A 20,647-nucleotide genomic window follows, 5' to 3' on the forward strand; every position below is an offset into this window, starting at 1 on the left:
TCAGTAGTTGTGGCTCACGGCCCTAGTTGCTCCGTGGCATGTGGGATCCTCCCAGACCAGGGCTCGAACCCGTGTCCCCTGCATTAGCAGGCAGATTCTCAACCACTGCGCCACCAGGGAAGCCCCAAAAATTTATCTTTGAGTTATAAGTACATTGTATTTATTGCTGAATCTTATCAGCAATAATACTTGGGGAGTTGGGGAGGCCTAAGGGGAAATGCTCACTGAGATTACTCACTCTCATAGGGCTTCAAAAATTGCTAGAATACATTCTTTCTTTTTGCCAAGTGATATTCTAGAAGAGTTATTTTACCTGATATTGATCAACAGCCTATTCTCAAGGGACAACCTGAAAACAGGACCAGGGTTGGAAAATTATGGAAATTTTGAAGGCAAGGATGATGCTTTCTTTCTTTTTTTCTGTTTTTTTTGGAAGGGGGCTATGTATGTATGGTGCTTTTATTCTCCATAGAGTGATACATGCTAAGGTGGGTTGGGCTTAGGCTGATGTCCTCATGTGTATAGAACTGAATTAATAAGTCTCTGAGAAGAAGTCTGGTTTACCTTGATGTGGAAAGGGGGATATGGGAGCATGGGGATGAACATTACAACCTAGGATATGTTCAGCCCTGGAATGCAGGGAGATGAGGCAGCTCTCAGTGTGGTCATTGGCAGGCAGGGGACACCTGCCAGGCTCAGAGGGCCTTCTGTACCACATCTTCCCACTGGGCATTTGATATCACCTCCTTCGCTCTTTTCACCAACTCTGCATGTTCTGGGTCCATGGCTATAGAGTTGTGGCTGCTCAGTGCTGTAGCTCCCTCCTCATCTTCACCCTCACTCTCTGCTGGCCTGTCCGGGGAATGAAGCCCTAGGGCCTTAGTTCCAACCCTGGATGTCAGCAGCTCCATCTTCTGTACCCCCCACTGGTGCCAGCTCTGCCCCTTCTGGTTCGGGGTCTTGGTTCAGGGGCTGGTAGGAGCAGCTAGCTGGACCTGCCCCCATTTCTTCCTGTTCTTCCTCAGGCTCTCCACTCCTTTAATCCCCAGTGCCTTCTGTAGGCCCCTGGTGTGACAGTTCCTCAGCCTCATTGGGGTAGGTGTGCCCTGGACCCTGCTGCCGAAAATGACTTCTTCCATCCCAGCAGGGCCCACTCAGAGCCTGAAGCTGAGCCTGTACCTTTTACCTCCTCAAAGATAATATGTATTTGAGGGGAAGGATGATGGAGAGATTGGGAAAACTCAAACATGTGACCACTTGTTTGTAGTGCCTTTTACACAGCATTTTGTTAAATGTACCTAAATCTTTTAAGTGTAACTTGGTTTGCTCATTAAACTATCATTTTAATTCTTACATTTAATATTTAGTGCATATAGTTTTAACTTCTTTTGTGATCGTCAGAGCCAAACCATACAGTTCCAAAGTCTTTTGATTGATTTTTTAATTTAATTCCTTTTGGGCAATAAATTTTTTGTTTCTGGTTTATATAAGTAAAAAAAAAAATGCTTCTGCCTGTGGTCTTTGAGACCAAGTCAGATGGATGGAAAAATCTACCCTATCTTTTAAAAAAAATCAATCATAAAAAATCCTATAAGCTAAGGAGTCACTGAATTTTTTCTTCTTTTGCAAGTCAGAATGTCCCCTTGCTCTTCAATGTAAAGCTTCTGTGGCAGTGCTTTTCACACTTACACAGCAGTAGCACAGTCTTTTCAAACAAAATCTCATGCAGAACTTCACTATGTAAATAAGATGAAAATGGAGCTGTTGTTGCTGATGGGGGGAGGGCAGGGGGCTTGAATAATGAGAGACCCAGAACCTCTTCCCCCTTCTGACTAAACCAACTCCCACCCTGGGTAGCCCATAAGACATTTCCTCCAAAGTCTTAAGGATCTGAAATTTATATATATATACACACACACACATATATATATATACATATCATATTCTAATGGCTTTTATCATTTTACATTAAAATCTTTACTTTGTATAGGGTTTTTAAGAAATCATATTTGGAAGAAATAGAAGGCCTGACAGCAAAATATAAATATCTTATTTAAGATATTTTGTTAATTAATACTTCAAATGTTTAACCAAAAAATGTTTTGTTTACCTGAGGTTTTGGAAAAATAAACCAAACAGTATTCTCTTAAGGAAGGCAATATTTCCCTTTATCTCCAATTCTGTAATTAATGTATTTCTGTAACCAAGATCACAGAGGTATGCTGATAAGTATGTTTCTATTTTCTTACTTGCAGAAATCTGTAACTTATTTATCAAAATAGGAAACTAAGACTCAGAAGGAACTTTCTCCAGCTCTCTTAGCCCCATTAGTCTTTGCACCGTGCTACAGCTTGCATGGAGAAACTGGTCTGGTATTGATATGAGACCAACTACAGAACAGTAGCTCCAAGATTCTGAATATATAGTAGTTAATTGTTAGGATAAAGTTAAGAAACTACCCTTAAAGGGGATCTTGTCCTTCTGCCTTGATTTGGCTAAAACTGATGATTCACATCAAGGAAATTAATATAAAACTTTAATAGTAAGATTGTAAAATTTTAAACCGTGAATAACTCTAAGTTATACTATTACAAGGGAAGGATTAGACCAGAATGCATCAAAACAATGTTTTGAACTATTAATTGAGTGTTTATCAAAGTCTTTAGGTTAGGAAAGTTATTTTTGCTTTGAGAATCTCAACTTTAATAGTTCCTTAAAGGTATACTCTTATTATTATGTTGTAGGTTTTTATCATATTGTGTATTTATAAAAGTCTTCATTTTTGCTACGTTGTACACCTGAAACTTACATAATACTGTACATCAACTATACCACAATAAAAAATAAAAATACATTAAAAATAATCTTTCTTTTAATTGCAGCTAGCCTTCCCAGAATGCTGAAATACTTCTGCATATCCTAGCATTGCAAAAAGTCATTATTGCATAAACACTTAAACTTGAGGGCATGTCGTTTCTTGGATGTTCGGTCCTTGCTCTTCTGTCCGTACTCTATCATTTTCCCCTAAGCCTCTGTTCTGTTAGAGATTTCAGTAATCTAACAAGGATTGGAGCATCCCACTTTAAATATGCAGTAAAAAATCAGACTTGTATCTGTTACCATTATTAGAAAGCAGGAGTGAATAAAGGTCAGCCTTTTAGCTGGCAGGCTGTCTGATTTTTCTGTGAGCATCACATGTTAGGAGAAGCTAGTTCATCTGTCTGTGGGTTTAAGATTCAACAGCATAAGCTGTCAGCGTAACACTGATTGAAGGTGGACTGGGAGGGGAAGCGCATCTGTCCAACGGCTCGCCATTGGCTTCCTATTACAGCATTCTCCCCTGAGACAAACTCTGCATGCTCATTCACCTACCTCCTTCTCTTCCCTCCCCTTCCTTCCCTACCCCTTCATTACTGATTCACAGCGAGAGGCAGCAGCAGCAGAGCTGCTTGTCACGAATCAAGGATTGCAATGAGCTCATCCTTTTCTCCTTGCAGCTTCACAACTGCCCTGGCTTCCTGGCTCCTGCTCTTTGCTCACGCACACACACACACACACACTCACTCTCTCACATACACACAGCACACACACACACACACACACACACACACACATACTCACACTCACATGCTAGACCCTTCTAAGCAGCTTGTCCATTTTTACACATGTATGTGAACTCTCCTGCATCACTCTTGGCCATTTTCTTGCATTCGCTTGCTTTTGCTGTTTTTTTTATTTAGATCAGCATTTGATTTCATTTCCAGTCTACTTTGGGGCTCTTGCACAGTAGATAATTTAGCCAAAATGTTTTTCTTGTGGAGACGTTAGCTGGCAGTTCCCACCACAGACTTGCTTGTGCGTGCTCCTGGGGAGACCTAAGCCTGGCTCCCCTCCCACTGCAGTTCTCAAAATTGTGGATAAGAGATCCAGCTTTCTCATTCTGGATAACTACTTACTGCTCATGGAAGAAGGGGTGCCCTGCCCAGCCCCAGCTGCTAAGCTCACAGCTCCTGTCAAAAAGTCTCAGGACATGCACGACGAGAGGAACAAGCTGGTGAATGAGTATGCGTGTCGAGTGCTGGAACTTCTGGGGATGGGGCATCGTCTGTTTGTGCCTCGGCTTCTGGCGGTGAGACTGTTTTTCATTGAACTTCATTTGTAAAGAATCTGCCACCCTCTGTGAGAATTTCCTGTATTCCTGGAAGAGGCTTGCGGTCTCCTGTCTCCTTCCCCTTCTCCCCACTCTACCGAGAAGGAAGTGCTGAGTGGCCACAGGCATGGGGCTCTGTCCGAGCCTGGTCCGTGCCACTCCTTAATTGGCTAGAGGAGATATGGCTCTCCTCTCCAAGCCCATGTTAGTGGCATTATCTCTGTGGCAGCAAAAAAAAAAAAAAAAAAAAAAAAGGTCTTATGGCTGGCCAGGCTCAGCCATAAAGCAGAATACCCAAGTGCTTGATGGATGCATTCTGTTATTTCTGTCTCCAAGGGGTTAAATTTTACACCAGACATTATTGCGACTTATCTAGACTATGCCTGGTTTGCTTTCTAACCTCTCCTTTTGATGGCCAATTTGGTTGTGTTAGTAGGGAATTTTGCCCCTTAAAAATCATTGGTTAGGAAATTGCAGATTCCTCTCCTGGAATGTTCGAACTGTGTATCTATGAAACAGCTTAAAGGTGTTGGGTCTGTGCTGAGTCTGGGAAGTCTGCCTTGCTTGTTTTGTGATTTCCTGAACAAGAGAAAAATCACCCTTCTGCACTTCCTACCAAGGGTTAAAATTAAATACCCACAATCTGCACTTCCTACCAAGGGTTAAAATTAAATACCCACAATCACTGGTGCAGTGTTTCTTTTTAGTGGTTTGAGAACTATACCTAGCAACTGTTCTATAATATGATTGGTCTGTGGTAGTCCTATACCATTATTTGGTAATTGGGCAAGAATAATTTTGCTTTGTTTATTTTATACAATGGAGTTTAATACCATTCTAGACTGTTCCCTCATTTGGTTCTCTCATGTTTGAGTCTTTTTCAGAAGTACAATATTGACTGAATTTAGCTCTTTTCTCTCACATATCTCCCTCTAGTATAGTTCATCTCTGTTTATGCTTATGTTTACAATTATTAATTAAGTCTCATGTATCTATTTGCATGTAAATATAATCTCTCCTGTATCATCATAACAGACATGTTAGGGAGCCGTGCACATAAGGGATTTCTCACCCAGAAGAAAGTCTGTTTATCATTGCAAGATGAAGTTAGATGCAGTGACCAGCATACAATTATAGAGAAGGGGGTGGTATATTTTGAGAAATATGGTTCCTTTGTCATTTAAGAAAGAAGAGCTCAATATATATGTTTTAATGTCTAGGTGAGGTCATCAGTGCTCACTTGAATTTTGTTCCCCTGAATCATCACATTTGTTTCTTAATAAAGGAGAAAACTGAAGATTCATGATTCTATTAGAAAGGAGTTTTTTGTTTTTGTTTTTGTTTTTTAACAGTGAAATAAAAATCATTTTTTTTCAGGAACTTTGACACTAAGAAGTGCTAAAATATATTTCAACCAATTCTCTGCCTCTCTTTGAGGAATCAGTTTTTGGTCTAATACACTTCCATATTCTTAAAGACTGCTTAACTTTGTGTCTCACGGGCTTCCACTGATAACTTTACAGTGATCCGGTGCTGCCTATCTTTGGCATTTACATTTTCAGTGTTTTGAAGGAAAACATAAAATTGATAACTAAGAATATCACTCATATTAAAATCTACATCAAAATCGGAATGACTCTAGCGTAAAACGATTGTCAACAACAAAACCCATAAACTTCACAAGCTTCAGATCTGTGGGAGGTCATAGATATCTATATGTTGCAACTGTACAAAGTCGGCTTGGTTGCTCAGTTAGGTACCTGAGGTGGTGGTACAGCCCTCAGGTTGTTTTGGGCTCTAACACTGCAGGTAATAGTGCCATTTGCATTATATGTGAAAAGTGTGTGCTGCGTTGTGTATAGGGCCATTTGGAAATCTCTGACTTTGTTATACAGTGTTGTACTTAAAAGATTGTCGATAGAACTAGGGTACTCTACATTCTGAGAAATCACATGCCCTTTAATTAGCAGTATGGCTATGAATTGGAATCAGCTATCCAATGAGTTATTGCTCAAAGTTTAGCATGTGTACCAGAGGGAAGTACAGTTGTTCAGCCTTGTGTTATTGGACTGGCTAATGATGTGGGATCAGTGGCTAATCTGCACAGGGTAATCCTAAAAGAAATTCTGCCACATACAATGTTGCAGTCTTTCCATTACCAGTCAAGAGGGCAAGCACTGAAGTTTAGGTTTTTAATCATGTTTTAAATATGAATGTGTGTGGGGGTTAAACACATACAAATCCCTTATTTTACTTTTAAGATGCCAGTAGTTTTCTTCACATAAGACAAGTTAATTTTCTTAATGAAACTTATCAAATAAATGAGGATTTACCAAGACAGTGTTGTAGATTTGGACTTTGAGCCTTATTTATTTTTCCCTGATTCACAGAGAGACCATCAAGCTATGAGAACACCAAGCACATTTGGAATTTTTGCTTATTGTCCTTCAAAGGTATACCTAGTAAAGAATAATTTCCCTTTAATAAATCAAGTACAAGTACTCCATTTTAGATATTACCACAAGGCATAAATTCTGTGTGCAGACTCACCAAACACATGTTTCTTTGGTGAAATTAAAATACCAAAGCAAGGGATATACGTTTCCTAGATACCAGCTAAGTAATGTCCTCTTCTAAAGCCTGTGCTTCCAAATGATTCTCAGACCTCCAGAAACATTTCTCAATGGAATGGAAATCCTGTTAGACACAATAACTAAAGGAATAAAAGCCATTTGTGGTGAATATAGCGAAGGTGAGAAAGAGAAACATGCCTAGATTTTTTTTTTCAAATAATCCCCTAAAATAATCAAACCTAGATTTTGCTTCTTATCAGAGGCCCTTAAAGAAAGATTTGTCATCCAAGAAAATGAGAGGTTTCGAATAGAAGCATCTGGAGCTAACACTCAAATGTTAGAACTGTTCATTTCCACCCACCCTCCCTTATTTAAAAAAAAAAAAAAAAAAAAACACTTTAAAATGTGATACTCTTGCACTGAATTTTTCAGTGGGAAAAACACACTCCAAATGGTATTAGCAGGGGCACATAGCCAGAGTTCATATTCCTCTGTAAGTGTGTGAAATTTGGAGAAAGAGGAAAAACTTTTACTCAGGTTCAAAATCTTCCCTATCCTCCTAGATTTTTTTCTTATTGCTTTTATATGACATGGGAAGTTATTATCAGATCATTGTATGTTGATATCAGTGTTGGCTATAGTCTCAGTCTGATACTCTGGGTACTGTGCACGGTGAATCCAAAGGACTCTCAGGCTGAAGAGGATTGACATATATCTATAGCCAAATGCTCCAGCTGTCCCTCCAGTAACCATTTAAAGTTTAATTTTGATCATATTTCTTATGCTGTCAAACTGCATCCTAGCTTTTTTTTTTTTTTAATTTGTGGACTTACTTAAAACATTAATTTTTAAGGAGGGAATAAAGGAGCAGAGGAGAAAGTTTCTCTCCCATTTTTACCTCTGTTGTTGACTGCTGCAAGGATTACTCACTGAAGAGAGATGATAACTCTTAAAAGAAGTTAAAGACTCAAGTATAAAAGTTGCCATGTATACTTCTGATGCCCCCCAAATATAAAAGTCAATTTTTATATCAAAATAAGTCCTACATCTCCTTTCTAATTCGCATCTTATAAATTTTTGACTTATTAATAGTGAGTATGCTTGAAGTAGATCCTTTATAAATTCATGGAACAGATATATGTTGGTGTCTGTTGTGTGCCTGGCAATGTGCTTAATTCATTTTACTGGGGTGAGTGGGAAGGATTCTTACATTAACATCCTACTTACCTTTCCCTCTGGATATTTATTTCTACCTACTTGAAAGGAAATAGAAGTAGGACTTGTTTAAATGTTTTTTAATTATCCAGGTAATCTTTTTATATAGCTCTATTCATAGAAATGAGGAAGAAGTAATGTTACCTTTGAAGGTGTAATTGGTAAACATGTTTCCTATCATTACTTAAAAGGATTTGACAGAAAGTTTGGAGAGCAAAAGATGAGTATTAGTAGAGCCACTGATTTTCAAAAGTTATCGTTTATTAGTTCTTACTTAAAAGCTGGTAGAGTTCTTTCCTTTATTGTACAAGGGAAGAAAACATGCCTTTGCTTATTCAAATTCCCTACTTCTTGTCTATGTTATCTTCTGGCTGACATTACTTAGCAAATAATGTTAGGAAAGTAATTGCATTTTCATTATTTTACTATTCCTTCACTATTGTTCTGAAGGTAATATAGAAAAACTCTAAGAAAAAAAAAAAAACTCTAAGAATTTCCCAGTTGAAGAACAGCCTTTCCGATTTAAATCAATTCTTCTAGCCTGATGGGGTTCTGTGTAGTGAGTACGGATGGATAATGTTATCCAGAAGCCAGCCCAACCTCTTTCGGGTACTTGGTTTGGTTTTTGAAATGTTAGTCTGCCTTTTAGGGGTGTATTTTTAAAGCTTGGATCTTATCACAAGATCATGTTAAACTTCTCTTCTTTGTTGGAGTAGAGGGTTAGCATTCATGCAATTATAAACTCAATTATAACCATTAATTAAGTTAATATCTCCATAGTCAGCTCATTAATAATTAGTATGTGTGATTGAAGCCATGTTTTAGTTTCATAGAAAGCACCACTGCCTATATTTTGGACTAATATTATTACATCAATGCTTGACATTTATGAGGTGTATATATTTAACAAAATAATATGTACAAAGTGACTCAAATTTTGTTAAATATATATGAGATGTATCTGTAAGGTTAGGAAAAAAGGACTATAAGCAATGTAACAATGTTGTACGAAAATTTCAGTATCTGAGCATATTTGAGTAACAGAGACAACTTTCCCAAATGTTGTCATCCCTTACATTTGTTTTGGGGTTCACAAAATATACTCATATGCCTTAACTTTTTTCATTCTCAGATACTCGAGGTTGAAGATAGTCCCACTTTTAAAGTAGGCGAACAGTGGAGAATTATGCAGTACCATGAGTTAGCCAGAGCTGGAATTAAAATGACTATTCCATCCTTTGCAACCTTGCTTGAGGACCTCTAATTGACAAGTACTTCCTAGAGGCTAAAATTAGAAGATTAAATAAGATGCATTTTCTACACTTGCCTCATGATTATCAGAGCTCCTCTCTTCAGGGGCTTGAGTTGGGCCAGTCACGCAACCTGGAGCTTCACTAACACCAGCGGTGTCTTGGAAAGGGCAGTCACAGGGCACTCTGAATTCTGGTTTCCAGAGACTTAACCTGAGTTGGGCTTCAGCGCCACCTGGGTAGGGAGCTCCTTGCTGTACCTCTCCTGAGACTACAGCCTCCTCCAAACAGCATCTCTGTGTGCCTGGCCATCCCTGCCTGACCAGAGGGCAAATGTCACAGGATATTTGACTTCTCATCTTTAATCCTAATCTTTCTGCTTTTGTATGAACTCAGAGGCTGGACTTGAAATTAGGCCTTGGGCAGTATTAGAAAATTAGGTAACCATGCTGCTGCCTGCAGGCAATAGACTGCTCCCCACCATTTTGGGGCATCTGTTTGCAGGTAACTAGAGGTTAGTTGTACTGACAATAGAAGAGGTGCCCTTAGAAGGTTTTTGAGTAATGAAGAAAGCTACTAATCCTGTTTCGCTACAAACTCTGTAAGCAGCCTGTGTTGAACTTTCCCAACAATTGCCAAAGAGATAATCATCAGAACCAGTATTACAGGTGAAAAAGGATGTAGTATGTCTGGCATAACTGGTAGGTGGATGCTTTCTCAGTAATTCAGCAGTTGATATTTTAGTTGAAGAGGCCCTCTTTGGGGCTGAAGTTGTTTCCAGTAACTGCCTTTTCCAACTAAGTTAAGGTGAGATGATAGCACTTTATCATGCTAAATATTCTCTCCACTGCTTATTGCCACCATCTCTCAGTATCTGTAAGGTAGGAAATAAATCTGAGATGTACTGAAGCTTGTTTTTTTCCCTGGCACTATTAGCCTGGCTTTGTCTTCTGATTACTAGTTTGTGAATCTAAACTTGGGCCAACCTAGTTCCCTGTGAAAATGCCTGCTGTGTGAATTAATATATTATTCTATTTTACATGTTTCTGTTTAAAGGGGAGGAGAGAAGGGAAGAAAAAATTGTATATGTATAGTGAAAGAGAGTCGAAAGTAGAATTCATTCACTTATTCAGTAAATTTTAGTTGAGTACCTCCTGTACTCTAGGCAGTAGTCTTATCACTGTGGATACAGCAAAGAACAAGACAGACAAATCCCCTTTCCTTAGGACAAAAACAGATGTAAAACTGGAAAATGACTGGATGGAAAATGACTTGATGGGCTGGGGGGAAGAATTTAAGTGCTCAGAAAAGGCCTAACTCAGATCTTATATTTGTGCTAAAATCTAGATCACAAAATTGTTAGTATTATGAAGATCTGGGGGAAGAATATTCCAGGCAGAGAGAACAGGCAGTAGCCTTCAGTTAGGAATGAACTTGGTGTGTACAAGAAAACAGAGAGAAGACCAGTGTGCTTGGAGCTTGAGAGCAAGGAGGGAGATGTGATTCAACGTGAGGTTGGAGGGGAAGGCAAGGGCCCCAGATCCCGAAGGGTCTTGTGGGCAATGGTAAAGATTTGGGGTTTTATTCTGAGCACAGTAGGAACCACTGGAGAGCTTTACACAGAAGAGCAACATGATCTGAAAAAGAATCATCTAGCTACTGTAAGGAGAGTAGATTGTGGGGAGCAAGAACAGAAAGAGGGAGACCAGTTGGGGAGTTACTGCAGTGGCTCAGTTGAGAGATGACAATGGCTTAGACCAGGCTGGTGGCGATGACAACTCATTATGAGCAGAATTCCTCTGACTTCCTTATACTCTTTCAAGGCAGTCTTTAAGGTTAATCAGTTTTAAATTTGAATGTAAATAAAGTAATATTTTGAACTGGCATGTAGTTCTGTGATTTCTAGCCACCATGTTTTGTTTTTGTCTGTTTGTTTTTGTTTTATTTCTGCAGTTTTTGACAATTAAGTGCTGACTCTTTTTTTTTTAATATATAAATTTATTTATTTATTTATTTATTTATTTATTTTTGGCTGTGTTGGGTCTTTGTTTCTGTGCAAGGGCTTTCTCTAGTTGCGGAGAGCAGGGGCCCCTCTTCATTGCGGTGTGCAGGCCTCTCACTGTCGTGGCCTCTCTTGTTGCGGAGCGCAGGCCCCAGACGCGCAGGCTCAACAGTTGTGGCTCACGGGCCCCGTTGCTCCGTGGCATGTGGGATCCTCCCAGACCAGGGCTCGAACCCGTGTCCCCTGCATTGGCAGGCAGACTCTCAACCACTGCACCACCAGGGAAGCCCCCAAAGTGCTGACTCTTAAAACACCTTATTTCTTTTTGTCTTGGCCTACTTCTGTGTACCCAGTCTTTCTCAATCTCTTAATTTGTGTCTCAGTGTTTGCCAGCGATTACTTATAGTTGTTTATTAAAATATGTATTGCCCTTCTTATTACAAAATCTTTACTGCAGAAAAAACAGCAAAATATAAAGAAGAAAAAAAAATTATAATCCCACTATCCAGAGAAACATTTTCTTTTATTTCCTTTCAGTCTTTTTTCTGTGCATGCATATATTTATAAGTGGTGGTTATTTCTTAAGTAAATTTGGTAAGCAGTAGTTTTCATGAGAAGTTCAGTAGTTAAGTGGTTTGCTTCATTTACTTTTTTATAGCAGTCTTTAAGATATGGGTACAATTTCTTATTTTCTTCACTTGAACTGCTACTGTCACTAGTTGAAAAGTCATCCTCTCATTAGGTGTTTATTATATAATTCTGCTGTGCTTTGATTGCATTGTCTATGTCTTCAGCCAGCTTTGTAAAATATCCTTAAAATGCCTACCAAGCTAAAATCACAGATTAGTCCCAGAGTTCAAAGTTTTTCCTTTTCTGGCATTTTTCTTTTTTTAGAGCCATAACATGGTTAGCTTTGCCCGGATCCACTATTCAAATCTTCAGGTAATATAAATTAAATATGTTAGCCTGTTAATTCTTTTGTCACGTCTAGGATTTATGGTGACTTATTTCAGCTTATAGTAAAGAGGTTAGAAATCTCTTCCTAAAAATTTTTGGAGCTCACCTAGATCTTGGCTATAAAAGTACATTCAGGAAAATAGAAATTCCTTTTTCAATGTATTCATTCTGAATGTAGGTTAAAATGTAATTGATGATTCTTGGTGATTATTTTTTAGACCTCAAAGGAAGATCTTCTGCAGGCTGATTTTGAAGGTGCTTTAAAGTTCTTCAGAGTCCAGCTTCCAAAGAGGTACAGGGCAGAGGAAAATGCAAGAAGGTTAATGGAGCAGGCTTGCAATATTAAGGTAAGATATATGAATTTATAGATAATAAAGGTGGAACTTGAATGCAGAATAACATGGCAAATTATATAAAACTCTTTCTCAGTATGTTGCTGGATTTTGACTATGTTTAAGGTGAAATGGTGTGTGACCTAGTTTCTCTCAGACTTTTTTGTCAAGCTGATGTGTATCTATAGTGGCTGTACCTTCTAGTAGGACTTAGAGTGAACGTTAGCAGGTTCAGGTTGTAACAAGAGGAAGACAAACATTTATCTCTTAGGTGGGGCTCTAGAATGGGTTGCTGTGATAGTGGTTTCCATAGCAGCAGACTTAGTATTTAGCTTTTGCCATCTGTTTTAAGATTATTTAGGACCAAGCAAGAAAAGCCTGCTTAGGCCGTGCTTTCCTTTCTCTAAGAGACTTGGAAAGCTCTGTCTTGATCTACCCATTTCCATCCCACACCTGACAAATGTTTGTGGATACATTGCTTCTTATCAGATGTCTGATAAAAATAAACAAATTTTATAAATAAGTTAAAATAGAAATCTCTATCTAGAGAGTTGTGGTATCAAGGAGAGATAGCACATTAAAAAAAAAATTGGAACCAATTTACTGATGTAAATTCTTGTACCTTTGGCATATACTAGGGAATCTTCTTACCTAACCATGACAAAAATATAAATTTGTTTTCTGAAAAAGATCCCAGGTCTTATGGACTTTACATTCTTGCCGAAGGAGTCAGTAAACAATTAACATAATAAAGAATATATTTAATATGTTAGAAGGTGATAAATAGCTATGAAAAAAGAAAAAGTAGGGCAAAATAAGCAAGATTGGATTGGTGGGGAGAAGGAAAGTTATAGTTGTTGTTAGGTAGTCAGAGTAGACCTCACTGAAGGTGAAGGAGATGAATTAGTCATGGAGATGTCTAGGGGAAGAGCAATTCAGCAGAGGCAACAGCTAGTTCAAAGGCCCTGGGGCTGGGTCATGCCATGTGAGTTGGAGGAACAGCAAGAAGACCAGTGTAGCTGGAATGAAGTGAATGAACATGAGGGCAATAGGGGAGGAAGTTAGAGAGCTCACAAGGAGCCTAAAAATGTAGGCCACTGTAAGGATTTTTAGGCTTTGCTTGGAGTGTAGTGAAGAGCCCTTACAAGGTTTTGAGTAGAGGAGCGATAAGATCTTTCTGAGGTTTTAGAGGATTACAGTGCCTACAGTGTTGAGAACAGATGATATGAAGGTAAGAGTAGAAGTTAGGGAGATCAGATAGGGGGTTTGCAGTAATCCTGTTGAGAAATGATGATAGACTGACCAGGGTGATAATAGTGGGGATAGAGATGGGTTGGAGATGGAGGTGGTTGGAACCTGGGTATATTTTGAAAGAGAACCAATGGGATTTCATGATGTATTAAACATGGGTGTGAAAGGAAAAGAGGAGTCAAAATGATTCCACAGATTTGGGATTGAGCAATTAGAAGATAGAGTAGCCATTGATTTATTAAGCTCATTTCTTAAAATGTATTTTGACACAAACTTCACTTAAGCACAATACCCACTGTAACACTTTTCTGGTGTAAGACTTTTTTTGAATTTTAAGTTATTTTAAACTAAATTCTAAATGTTTCAAAAGTACAAGTCAATGCTGAACATAAATAACTTGAGAAAAAGATTACATTGTCTTCCAAATGAACTCTATATTCAAAGAGATCATATTCCAAAGATATTAAGAAAGATAGACCTCTGAAGTCTTCATCCGGAAATGCAAACTTTTAAAGGCTTTATGACTGATTGTTTTATTTGGCTAAGCCAGATGACTAAGCATAAGCCACATTTGTCAGTAGGCGTTGAAAACACAGTGGTCATGGTGCCTTTGATTGAATTTTGTGGGTAGTAGGTTTGAAAGGTAGGCTTCAGCTAGCTGATTGTTCCAGAGCTGTCAGAAAGAAGTACTATAACTTGGGGCAGTGCTGTAGGGATGCATTAAAATACAGCATGTGTTTCTAAGAATACAAGAGTAGAGAGTTAAGAGGTATAGGTAAATGTTTTCAAGGGAAATCTAGAACTGTGGGAAAATAACTGAGAACAAAAAACCCAGGAAAGTGATTTAAAAATATAAAATGTACAGGGAAAGATTTTTTCCCAGTATAATTTATGAAGCTCCTCAGAGGATGGGGGTAACTAATGATTGTCAAGCCAGAAACGTGAGATCTGAGAGACACTGAAACATAAAATGTTAGAAGACAAGTTCAAAATATGATCTGAATGGATTGTTCCTGGGATGAAAGTGCTATGTGCAACCAGAGTGATTTATTTGGGCATGAACAGATAGATAGGAATTTTTTTTTAAGTAATAATACGGTTGTTATTTTGTTTTGTGTTTTGTTTCTTTTTTTGTATTATCTAAGGAGAGTAACTTTCTCTTAGATACTTAAAACAGTACCCAAGGGACACCATTTTAATTTATAGCATGATCGTGAGGCTGATGTGAGGTTTAACTGAAAGAAGGAAGACATAAATTGTACAGTATTCAGATATCGTGCTGGGACTAGAATGTAGATCTCCAACATGAAAATTTAAGATTGTTTTTAAACCAAGACCTACATTTTGAAATAGCTTTTATATCAAGACCTTAAACATATGCGTGTGCACACACACACACACAGACACACACACACATCTGAAAAAATGCTTACACTGTATGATGCACTCTGATGTTTTTCTTCTACTATATTATATGCTATTTCATTTTAAACTTCTACCCTTCCCTCTGCTAGTCACAACCCACTACATGGATTTCACAGCAGCTTGCAGTTTTGAAAAAGCACTCAGGCCTGTTCCACTGTCGGCCCCTCCTCCCCCTTCCCCATTCTGATATGCTGTAACCCGTGAGAGGTTGTGGAGGATGAGGTGTTACACTGAATAATGAAAGTGGGAGTGTGGTAAGGATGTGAGTCATCGTGCCATCATTACAGCAGCATGTGCTGGGAACTGGAAATGTTAGGAAGTCATGGACTTACAGACCACGGCTGCATGTTAAAGCATTCACAGACAAAGGTGACTACAGGCAGGGACAGGCAAAAAAGTTGGAACTCATGATTTCTTATCCACAGCCTGTTTAACAATAGAATTTCTGTCAAAGGTAATACATTTTTTTTTGGATTTTAATTATTTTTATGGGATTTGTGTACGGTCGTATAGTCTTGGAATGGACATGTTCTCATTTAATTATCCTTGAAAATGAATCACTTTCCTCTAACTTTAAGGAACTAGGTGACCCAGTTATTTCAATAAACTGACTGGTTTTAAAATAAATGCAACTGTTACAGGTAAAAAATAAATTGTTACCTCTGTGTGTGGATAACAGGATTTATTAATAAAGCACATTGGATTGGGTAAATAACTTTATTCTTCTGAAACCCATGTGACATTAAATATCAGGAATATTTTTCGGTGTTTATTTTTTTCTAATTTACTAACATGACTTTAAATCATTCTGATATCCCTTCTGTTCCTATGATCCAGCCATGCTAAAATGAGAAAATACATTCACCCATCAGACTTTACTTTGAAAAATAATGTGGTTACTTAATATATGAATATCCTGCACTTTCACAGGAAGGCAACTTTTGTTGAATATCGTTATTCAGTTGTTAGCTTATAGTTTAAAATTTTGCTATTGCAGAGCTTCTTAAACTTGGATCTTGGCTTCATGGACTCTGAGTCACTAGAAATTTGACTTTCTTTATATAAGCGTTTAAGCATTTTGTTTTTCCTGGTGAGAAAATATGTAGCTTTTATTAGATTCTTAAAGGGAACTCAGTGACTCAAAAAAATTAACTTTTGTGCTGTGGGATCATCTTAAGCTTGTTAAGAAAATTGATATTTCTTTAGAGTATAAGAGTTTATAAATGTGATACCTATATATATTCAAGTTCATATACATATAACCTTTATAATTTTTCTTGATCTGTTTTTTTTTACATAATTTTATTCAATATCACTCACTTATATTGTATTAGGTTGAATTGATGAAATTACCATTCTTGTTGGTCAAAAACTGCCAGGTATTAGACATTGTATGTGATTTAATGCAATATTTTATGCCTCCTTATGTTTCAAATAGGTGCCATGTATGTAGATGATGAAATATTAAAAATTTGGCTCTTTTAAACATCACTTAGTGGGCACTGCTCTGATAAAAATAGAGAGATGAATTAGATGAGTAAAACATCTATAACATAATTTAGAGTACTATATATATATATAAAATATATGTTAGTTCTATGGCCATGTCAACCTTTCCTGAGAATTATTTTCCAAAAGCTGGGAAGCAAGTCTTTTTTTTTTTTTTTTTTTTAAGTTGATTTTTATTTGGAACAGTGTTGCAAGTGCCACAGTTATGACGAACCTCATTAGCAGAAAAGTTCATATCACTCAAAATATTCTGTTGGTAGATCTTCATAATAGAATGTTTTAAAAAGTAAAATAGCCTATTTTATTTGTATTTTATTAGTAAAATAACTTGAACAAAATTAAAACTGCAAAATCTGACATTAAACTAAAACAAGGGAATTAGGAAAGAAAGGTCATTTATTGAGTATCTACTATGTGCCAGGAACTATGCAAGAAGCCTTCTCAGAGGAAGTAAGATTTAAGATGAGACCTGAAGGATTAGCAGGAATTAAGGAGTTTATGGAGGGAGGGGGAAGGAAGTTCCATGCAGAGAATATGCAGATGCCCAGAGGTAAGAAAAGATGGAGCTGTCCAAGACTTAAGCTCAGTTCATGACTGGAGAATAGGGTTCAAGGACTGAGGGAATGAGGGGAGTAGATAGAAGACTTAGAGAGGTAAGCAGGAGCCAAACAGCTGGTACAGAGCCATGTAAGCCTGTAATCCAACGGTAAGCAACATGGATTTTATCCTTGGACAGGGCGATGTATTGTGGGTTTTTAAAGAGGAGACAGAAATGATCAGATTTATGTTTTAGAAAGGCTATTCTGGCTGGTGTGTGGAGAATAGATTAAAATGGGTAAGATTAGATATTGGTAACAGACCAATTCAGGGGTGGTTTCAGTAATCCAGTTGAGAAGTGACCAGACTATTGTTATGGGCTAAAGAGATGTGGACAGATTCCAGAAATATTCAAGAGATAGAATCAACAGATCTTAGTGATTAAATGAGAGCATTAGGGCAGAGAAAGAGAGCCGTGATCATGCTCAGGATTCTCACTTAGGCAACTTGGTAGTAGTCACTCTATAAAGGGGAACCCACAAAGGAGAACCAACTGTAAGGATAGAAGATAATGAGTTAAGTGTTGGACATGTTAAGTTTGTGGTGTATATCTACAGTCTCATATCCAAGTATGTAAAAATATCCAATAAGCAGGTGGATGTGGAATGGAAATCAGATCTGAGCTAAAAGTAGGCATTTGGATGTCATCAGTATTTGAACCATGGGAGTGGCTGAATTTTCAGAGGAGCAGAGAGAAGGGTTGAGGGTAGGTTCATTAACATATAGAAGATGGGCTGAGGAACAGCAGCTAGTGAGACTGAAAAGGCCGGAAGAAACCCAGAATAGTGTGAAGTGTGAAAGCTAAGGGAAAAGGTATATTTTCAAGAAGGAAGAAGTTGAACGATGTCAATGATGCTTAGACGTCTCATAAGGTACTGAGAGTGGAAGTGGACATCGTGCAACAGTTAGTGAAAGAGGTTCCTTTGTGGGCTTAGTGACAGCAGTTTCAGTGGAGTGATGACATATAAAAGCTGATGATGCAAGGAATAAACAGGAGGTGAGTAAATGGACAAAGGACGATGAGACAACTCTTCTAAGGAGGTTAGTGTGGGGAGACGATAGAGGATGCAAGAAACAGCCAGCAAGCCAGAGAGTAAGTACAATAGAGAGAGAGATAAGTAGACATGAGGTTGAGATGAATTTTTGGAGGATGGGAAAGATGGCTTTAAATGCTTAAAAAATGCTCAATGAGTCAATTTCTTCACTGAGTACCTACTATATGCCAGGCACTGTGCCAGGCCCAGGAAACACAAGGTTGAGCAAAAGCACATACACTCCCAGAGCTCATGGAGTTTATATCATGCAGAAGATGTTAATTATATAATGGCCTTAATAAATGTATAATTACAAAGTGAGACAAATGCTCAGAAGAGATATAATAAAGATATATGAAGAACAAAGAGCAAAGGAACCTGACTGGCTCAATGGTTTAGGAAAAGCTTTCTTGCACTGAGATTATAAGGCATTTCAGACTGAAGGAAGCATGTGTAAACACTGTGGGGTGGGAGGGAGTATGGTATGTTTAAGAAACTAGGAGATGGCTCAAGGAATGATGAGGGTTGATATCCAGGGGCTGGCCAGACCATCCCTCTTCAAATAAGAAGGAAAGACCCACAAGAGAAAAGTGGAAGATTCAGTAAAGAAATTGGAATATATCAACAGAGACAGACCTCAGAGGAGATAAAGGATTAGACTCTAAAGCATATACTTTTCTTCCATTACAGCAGGAGGGAATGAGCAAGGAATAGATGGGGATAAAGACAAATGTGCAGGTTAAGTAAGGTAAGGTAAGGTGAGGAGGAAAGAAATTGAGAATATTCCACTTGAAGGTTTCTCTTAGTTCTACTAAGCAGGATCTAGAACTAAGGGAACGTAGTGGAGCTAGAGATTCAAAGAACATGGACAAACTTTTAGATATTGCAAAGAATGGAAGAACTAACTGGGAAAACACAAAAGAATTGTTGGGCTGAATTGTTGGAGATCATGAATTCACAGTGGCAAAAATGTGCAGTGTTTTGGGAGTTTCTCTAGAAATACCCAGCAATCCAAATGTATACATGAAGAAAGCAGTTACTTTCACCTATAGTTGAGGTTTGCCAGCATGAGACAAAGGAAGAGCAGTGGGGCCAGGGCGGCGGTGCACTAATAAACCAGGCCTTGGGGATACCAGAGGGATGAGTAAAGGGGGAATCTCTGATTTGTAGCTTTTGCCAGTTTCCAGGTAAAGTAGGGCCAATTTCAAGGTACCAGTGACTTAACAAGTGGCACACAATTTGCGAATATTAAGTCATTTCTTTTGGACTGGTAGTTGCTAACCCCAGCATGCTACAGGGTCAGGGAGATGAGGCTAGTAGCAGGAGAGTGGTTGACATGACAGATAGTGGAACAGAACTAGTAGAAGAGAAAGCTAAGACAGATAGGGATTGAGAGACTGCAGGACAAGGGGGTGAGGGAGAGGTACCAAGGACTGAACTCTAAGAACACAGAGAGCGGTGGAGGGGGACACTAAATGACTTGTTGGTGATTACCCAAGAGAAATACATCTTTTCTCCAAAGCCACTTATATTTTAAGGACAGTTTAGTGACATTAGAAGATAACACTGGCCTGTGCTCAAAATTTCCAGTTGGTAGCTCAGGTTACTTAGTGGCAGCAAAATCAGGCCAATTGCTATTTTGCCATCTATGGTGAGTTCCTGTGATTTGCTTCTCTCTGTCCTAATGACATTACCACCATCACTACCATTTCACTCTAATCATAGAGACTTGAAATGCATTGTAGGAGGAATAAACAAAGATAGCAGAGGCAGTAAGAGTAAGGGAAATAAGAGCAAGAGGAGGGCCCTAGCGACTAAAAACAAAGTCCTGCCCTAGCATCTTCTTCTTTCACACCAAAATTGTCTTCCTAACCCATGCTAGAGAGGAGGCCATCATTGAGTATATGTTACCATGGTAACTACCTGCCTCAGAAAACTCTAAGCTCTGCTGCAGCATCTATGTATTGTGACAGACAATTATCCACTCTCCCAAAGTGTATTAATACAATTTGATCTTGCCTCTCACAAGTCATGCTTTTAATGGGATAGAGGTAAATTCGTTTATCTAGAGATTTAATATTTTTCTCTCTCAGACCTCCATATTTGTAACCATGGATTTGAATTTAACTGTTTGAAAATAACTTTCACACTAGAGCAAAACTATAAAGAACATTTGTATTAAGAGCAATTTACTTCTAATTTCTTCATGCTGTTTGCTATTTCTTTCTGGCTATTGTTGCTATGTATAAACAAGAATGTAATCTCCCAAATAGAGGCCTCTTTTGAATTAGCAATGAGGCCACACAGAGGCTTTTGTTGACTCTGTGAATCTAAAATATGTGCCCTTATGTG

General features: G+C 38.2%; 1 protein-coding gene across 4 annotated transcripts in view; it reads left to right on the forward strand.

Annotated features, from left to right (window-relative positions):
- The window catches only part of RABGAP1L (RAB GTPase activating protein 1 like), a 642,929-nt gene that overhangs the window by 491,358 nt on the left and 130,924 nt on the right, over positions 1–20,647 (forward strand). For 2 of the 4 annotated variants that reach the window (XM_055084169.1, XM_028488591.2), the window contains exon 18: positions 12,366–12,494. In XM_055084169.1, coding sequence (XP_054940144.1) covers positions 12,366–12,494 — 129 coding nt within the window. Of the gene's footprint in view, positions 1–2,864; positions 4,130–12,365; positions 12,495–20,647 lie in introns of those variants that run through there. The other 2 variants (XM_007113437.4, XM_028488592.2) reach the window with 2 other exon arrangements.

Source organism: Physeter macrocephalus, chromosome 4 (assembly GCF_002837175.3).
Source record: "Physeter macrocephalus isolate SW-GA chromosome 4, ASM283717v5, whole genome shotgun sequence".
Lineage (NCBI taxonomy): Eukaryota > Metazoa > Chordata > Mammalia > Artiodactyla > Physeteridae > Physeter > Physeter macrocephalus.